General features: G+C 34.0%; 1 protein-coding gene across 1 annotated transcript; it reads right to left on the bottom strand.

Annotated features, from left to right (window-relative positions):
• Window positions 1-1,910: 1,910 nt before the first annotated feature.
• LOC124833359 (putative methyltransferase PMT20) lies at window positions 1,911-6,587 on the bottom strand. The gene is made up of 8 exons (XM_047307817.2): window positions 6,404-6,587; window positions 4,683-4,968; window positions 4,453-4,601; window positions 4,155-4,350; window positions 3,731-3,941; window positions 2,752-3,436; window positions 2,571-2,648; window positions 1,911-2,468 (listed from the first exon to the last, which is right to left on the bottom strand). Exons 2-8 carry the CDS (start codon window positions 4,944-4,946, stop codon window positions 2,246-2,248), a joined length of 1,806 nt encoding a protein of 601 aa, XP_047163773.1. The 5' UTR covers window positions 4,947-4,968; window positions 6,404-6,587; the 3' UTR covers window positions 1,911-2,245.
• Between the last annotated feature and the right edge of the window lie 560 nt (window positions 6,588-7,147).

Genomic DNA, 7,147 nt, shown 5'->3' with positions numbered 1-7,147 from the left:
AATTAGCTTATCCTTTTACGTGTTTTGTGCTTTTGTTATTTTTTTCTTTCTACCGATTATCATTATCTGGTGTGAGTAGATTAGATGAGGAATTATGTGTCGGGCCAATAGGAGATGGTGGTGATGATGCACCTATTTAGATTTTAGTTAGTATTTTAATACTTATTATCTTTTGGAAAAAAAAACAAAACTATGTAGTTGTTGCCCTTTTTAATTTATGTTCGAGAGATGTATATGAATTCATTTTTTATCAAAGTATTACATTTATGAAGTGATTTATATACTTTATGCATGCTTGTTGAATAGCAATTATATAAGACCATGTATGGTAGTTTAACATTATTTGGATTGTTACATACTCTAATTTTTTATTTATTTTAAAAGTTAACTATTTTTTAAATAATTTGTAGGAATGTCTATCATGATCTAAATTGACAAAGAAAAAAAATCATGAGAGAGAACTTTTTACATGTGTGTAAACAATTTTTTAAAATAATATTATTTTAAGAAATAAACATAAAATATATGTTTATAAATTTTATTTTATTGACGACCTAATAATTATAAATTATAAAAAGATAAAATTAAAAATAAAGAAAACAGTATAAAAAAATCTAAGCTTTAAAATATAAATTATTTTTTAATAATTTATTAAATGATCAAGTAATTAAAAGTTATAAAAGAATAAAAAAATAGTATAGCCAAATTTGTTTAAAAATAAAATAAATGGATAAAAAGATAAAATAAATTTTATATAATAACAAAATAAATATAAATAAAAAATATAAAATAGAATAAATAGATTAATTTAAAATAATTTTTGTAAACATGTGACAGCAAAATAAATATAAATAAATAAAATTAAAAATATCAAATGACTAAAAAAACTAATTTTTAAATGCTTATAAATAAAATAAAATAAATAATAAGATAATTTTTTCTCTTATATTATAATAGATTGTAATTTCAATTACATATGTAAAATTTGTCATTCTACTAGGCAAAGAAAAGAACCTTTCCATGTCATCACTTCTTATGTATATCAATCTTTTTACTTAATCCACTTGGACAGTTAAGGATCTTATCAGAAAATTGTTTGAGAACTTTTAATGGCATAATTGAAAGGCAATTTAACACGAAAATTAAGGTTATCAGAAATGAAATGAAACTGATTTATTGTTGAATTCCTGTTGTAAGAACATGCTATTCTACATCAAACCTGATGTATTGAACAAAATAAATCCTTACACATGTCATACCATCTCTCTAAATGGTAACCATCATCAAGCTATTGCTTATCATATGCTAATCATCGTCAAGCTATGATTTTGGAAATCTAAGTGTGAATCCAAGTCTTATATTAGATAGAAATGAAAAATTAGAGCAGTATATAAAGGTGAAAAACCCATTAACACATTGTTTTAAGATTTTTGGTAAAGAATGGTGTTGATCCCTTATATAGTTGGTTCAGATGTTATTGGTGTTTGTGTAACCCACATGGAACCTCCTGCTCGATAGACCCAATAGCTATCTCTATTACTCAATTATCTTTTTTCATTTCACTATGACTCTATTAGCTTGTGCAAAATGAACTTTCAACAATTTCCATGCTACAACAACTTAAATGTAAAAGTTTTGTGGAATAGTAGGTTCAACTAAATTGAGAATAAAAGATGATCAAATGCATAAAGGAATGACAGACCCGTTAACAAAGTAAAGAAGTTTCATTCCCTAGACGAGTAGAGAATTCTTAATTGTGAGCAAGGAAGACACTTCAAGGTACTAACTTGCACTAAATAAAAATCTTTATGATACCATATTGAATTTAAATTCTCAGAGTACTAAGGTAATACTACCAAGCATTATTAACACAGTATATTGTATTATCTCTGGTAAGGAAATCCAAATCATGTATAAGTGTAGGATTTAAAACTTCCATTTCGTCACTGGATATTACACAACAATAAAAAAAGGTAGATAGATATTCGAGAGGTACCTGATACAATTGACGCCATGTAAAGAATGGTATCTATATGAAAATTTTCTATATCATTAACTTAATAAATCAGATTATTGAGTTACCAATTTTCCATCTGATAAATATGAAATTGACCGATTCTTGACTTAAATTATAGAATGAATCAATGTTTTGTCGAGGGTGGCTCTGAACTCGTTCCCTTAGCTTCTGCTTCTGGATTTACGATTCTAGCCACCCACCTCACCACTGCACTGGTTCCAGAGTTTGTCATCTTGATCCTTGGTTGGATGAATGCCATAGCTTTTTCTGGCATATCAAAACCATCTCTTTGTCAACTCCATACTCAGTCTTTTCTTTGCGACATATCCATCTCATGCCCTTGCCAATAGTAGCAATGGCATCCACAAAATAAGTGGACTCTCGAATGAGAGCATGTCCACCAGGTCGTAAAATTCGGTCCATCTCCAACAACACATACTTCATTTCACATCTGTTCAAGTAACAACTATTGTCAGAAACATATTCAACAATGAAAGTTTAGAGTGAGTCGTGTTTGTGTTGCTAATGAGAGTAAACAAGTTCACATATTCACCTGTGGCTTTCTGCAGTGAAGAATCCATCAAGATGAAGGAGGTCATAGGTTCGAGGATAGGTTGAAAAAGCCTCACACCTACCAAATAACAAAATTCAAATAAATATCATACCATAGGAAAGGACACACATACATCCATAAATAATAACCTTATGGTTGATGATGAGAAGTTCAAAATTACCAGTCATGCAAGGTTCCAATAAGGCCTCGATCATAAATCACAGGGAGTGTGTTGAGACCATAAGATGAGACCACATTCATGACCCACAGGGGATCATTGATCAAGGCTGCAGCAAAAGCTCCATACACTGTATTCATGTCCATAACATTTCTTATTTTATCAGTGCCAAGCTCAGGCAGCAACTTCTTGTAGTGCTGAATGCGTTTTTTCCACTTGCCATCGTCATGATTGAAAGTACTAATACTAGCACTAGTGCTAGCACCATGAGCAGTTTCGATTCTTTCAGGGGTAGCATGCAACCGTTCAGGCCATTTAGGCATGTATGTGAGAACAGATTTCTTATATTTTGGATCTGGAACCACAAAACAAGCACGAAGTGGAGTGTACCATCCTGAATCTGGATCAACGCTGTCATCACACTTTGGTGGGTAGTTCTCTTTAGGAAGCTTGTCATAGCAACTGTTGTCTTTAGCCTTCTGCCATACAGCAATGTCCTCCTTTTTATTGTACAATTTAAAGCACATTGAAGTGAGTAACTTCTGCAACTTATTGTAATCTGATCTTTGCTCCTCAGCAGTTGTATTCCATCCACGCCATCTGTGCTCGTAGTTCACAGGTGGACCAGACAAAACCCAAAATCCTCCGGGACGAAGAATACGGTGTATTTCCATGAGATAAATACCACCTGAAAGCATACGAGAAAAAATTAGAGTGAACTTAGACAACAGTTAATAAATCTATATAACCAGCAAAACTGGAACTAAATTGAATGCCTGAGTTTATGTAAGATCTTAGCTAGAGGATGAGGGCCATATTGCATATCATATCATGCATGATCATTGATCACCAATCAACCGAGGGAAACATAATCATATATGTGCTGGCTTCACATTAATTAAGTGCAAAGTACTAAATTGAATAGCATAAATAGGAATGAATTCTGTTCAATTGTTAAAATTCAATTTGCACAGAAGATTACCAAATTCCGTCCATGGGATAAGGCATCTGGAGCAATGAGCCATATCAAAGGAGTTTGATGGGAAAGGAAGTCTCTGTGTAGAAATGACACCAAGAATAGCTGGGATACCACGCTCTAGAGCAAACTGAACTTGAGCTTCATGGTTATCTCTTGGAGCAAGAGAAACTGTTAGAATCCCCCGATCCAACAAATCACCACCCCAGCTAGCAACCTACAATAAATCAGAGTCGAGTAGATTAATTGATGCACTCCTTGTCTATCACATGATTAAAATTTGTAACTGAAATTAAATAGAATTTAAGAAACGTACGGATGAATTTGTGCATTTGATGTTTAAGAAGGAATCTTGAGAATTGCTATTTTACATTTCCATTAGGTAAATGAAATAAAAACCTCAAGAAAAAGAGTGTATGAGTAAACTCACCCCACAACCAGTATCAATGGCAGTTCTCACTGTCCCATCTTTCATTTCTGGGATTAGTCCTTGCATCATGTCAACATATTCACCAACACCATTGGGAAACATAGTACCCCCACCTGGAAACAGGAATTTCTCCCCTTCTTTGATCAACCAATGCTGGTTAGACTTCTGCTTGTTGATCCAGTCATACGGCACATTCCTGACATTAATGTAACAGAAAAGTTGAAGTGGATTACATTGATACTTAACTCATTTCAACCTTTTGCTATTTAAATTCATCAAGCATATAGCATTATTATACCTGTACCAACACTCATCTCTGCTCTTTGGCCATCTGATTGGAGGCTTGTATCCATCTGGTGGAGGAACCAAGCATTCTTTCCTCTCAAAGATAGGAGGGCAATGGCGTTCTAACAAAGTAAGCCGGTACAGGCCATATTTTCTCCACCTCTGTAAAATTATGCATGCTCAATCAACAATGAAAATTCTTCTGCAAACCTAAAGCATCAGCAAATGACTACCATTTAATACCTTTGGATCTGTGCATGGGGTGTAGTCTTGATAGTCCAAGCCACATTCAGGGAAACTGATAGGCCTCATCAGCAGAGAACCTGAGGTTTGCTTAGGAGTATCAACGGTCTTCTGAATGGTTTTGACCACAACCCCATCCTTTCCAGAACAAAAGATTCCTCCCAGATAGAAAGAAAGGCCACATAGAGCAACTAAGGTGGCTACAAAGGTCACAGTCCGGTTCTTGTTTGGAAGGTTAATCGGTTTTCCATCTTTATGCTTCATGTTCTAACAAATATTCCACTATCTGCAAAAATACAACATACAAAACTTCAGTGCAATGCAGCTATGCCACTTTCTCCGCCTACATATACAAGCATTTTGTTTATACTTTCAATTAAAAAACAGTGTCAGAATCAGGAATCATCATGCTTCAATCACCAATGGTTGAAGAAAAAAAAAAGGAAGCCTGGAACTTGCAAAAGCCACTCTAACCACCACCCCTTACAATAAAAAATACAGATAAAGAAACAACATCTACAATTAGACCCCAACCGGATTATCTGAATTGCCATACCCTCTAAGAAATTACACCATCTAACTCAAAAAGCCAAAGAAGGAAAGGCCACTACAATTCAGTTCACACCACCACATGATCCAAAAAAAACCACTCACCATGACAGATCCAATTTTGGAAAAGATAAAAGAAAAAAAATGGCAGAGAAAAAGGAGATCGATGATTAATTCCAGCTGGTCAATACTCCACACACAGTCACCAAGCATTAAAACGACATGGGGCAAAAAGTCATGGTGTGTAAATATACGAAATCTGATACTGCTACCGACACTAGTTACTTTCCATTCCGTGTCGCATTGCCTTTAAGATGCTCACATGACTCTGGGACCCAGCAATAATATTTTCCAGCGTTCCCTGTGAAAACCCATTCCACACAAAAGGGGGCATAAGGAAGGGCTGGATCTCACACCATACTGTGTCATATTCCCCTCTACGTAAAAGGATAAGCCAATCTGAAAATTTTATTCACACGTAAGAAAAGATCCATCATGCATGTGTCAGTGATTCCCGATCCACTGTGTTCTGTCTCAAGGTACATCCACCAATGGCTATGCAAGTATGACAGCCAGAAAAAATACAAAGACAGGACCATACCCATGTCGGAAACAAGGTCTGCTAATTTCCCAGCTCAAAAACAAGAAAAGAAAAATATCATTTTGAAAAGAAAAGAAAAAAGATTCAATTTTCAACAATATAAGAACCCCATCTCGAGTATTCATAATAATAACTTACAAACCACGTAAATTAAATTTAACCATGATTATCTTAAAAATGCATTTTATTAAACACTTTTTTCCATGGTCCCGCTTACTTCATTTCAAGTAGGATTGCGCGGTGTGAAAGATTATGTCATCTCTTACAAAAGGAAAAATGAGAAAAAACTTATCATAATGAACAAAGTCGACAACATACATCACGCGATTATTAAATTTAATGATAAAATGAGAAGAGAGATAAGCTAAGAGGATAAAACCCACCCCCCTAACAAGCGTTCAAAGATGGCAAATAGAGACTTAAGAAGAAGAAAAACATAGAGAACAGAGTTCGTATGGCATTCAACAATCGAAAGAGATCTAGATTTGGAAGAAGGAAAGAAAAAGATAAAAGAGAGGAAGCAGAAAAGACAAGGAAAGAAAGAGAAAAGTAGAATGAATGAGGGGTGTACCGTTTTACTCTGTATCTCAGCGACCCTTGATTCTGCTTGACAGAATGTGAAGACGCAAAAGGGTGTTGCCTAAAACCGTGGCATGGAATGTGACGGTGGATGAGAAGAAGAGGGTATGAAGGGCCAAGGTTGAAGGTACCAACCAAAGAGTCAGATTTGGATGTGAAATTGAACTAAACATAGATCAACCATTTATATAACTATTCTTTGTTGGCCATGTGCCTCACTCTCTTATCTGTTTCTTCCACTTTCTTCCTTCCTTTCCTTAATCTAATAATTAATAATTAATACTCAAAAACAAGGAAAAACCAAAGTTACCATCAAATAAAGGTTAATGCTTTTGTTAGTACTGCTTGTCAATGTAATTATTAATTGCATAACAATTCCGTGTTGACTCTGAGACCGAAAATCCAGTGACACCGAAGAGATATTTTATGTCAGTAGAAAATTTTTGGTGCCCTTGGTATTATCAGTAAATCATGCGTTTTCGGAAAGTCTCACGCTGTTTTCCTACCACATCGTTTTCGGAACTGAAAAAGAAAATCTAACTTTTTTAAACTTACAATGAATGTTTTACTGAGATAAAATATCGTGCTATTTTTATTAAATTATTTAATATAGTAAACCATTGCTTTAACTTTCATTTTAAGAAAAACTTATATAAATAATTTTAATTTTAAGAATGTTTATAACAAAATAAACAGAGACTAGTAATTGCTAAGAATTATAATTTTCAAAAATTAT

This window comes from Vigna umbellata, chromosome 10, assembly GCF_029865625.1.
Source record: "Vigna umbellata cultivar VRB3 chromosome 10, Vumbellata_1.0, whole genome shotgun sequence".
In the NCBI taxonomy this organism is placed as follows: domain Eukaryota; kingdom Viridiplantae; phylum Streptophyta; class Magnoliopsida; order Fabales; family Fabaceae; genus Vigna; species Vigna umbellata.
The sequence above is the reverse complement of the archived record's forward strand: the minus strand, read 5'-3'. Positions and strand labels throughout refer to the sequence as shown.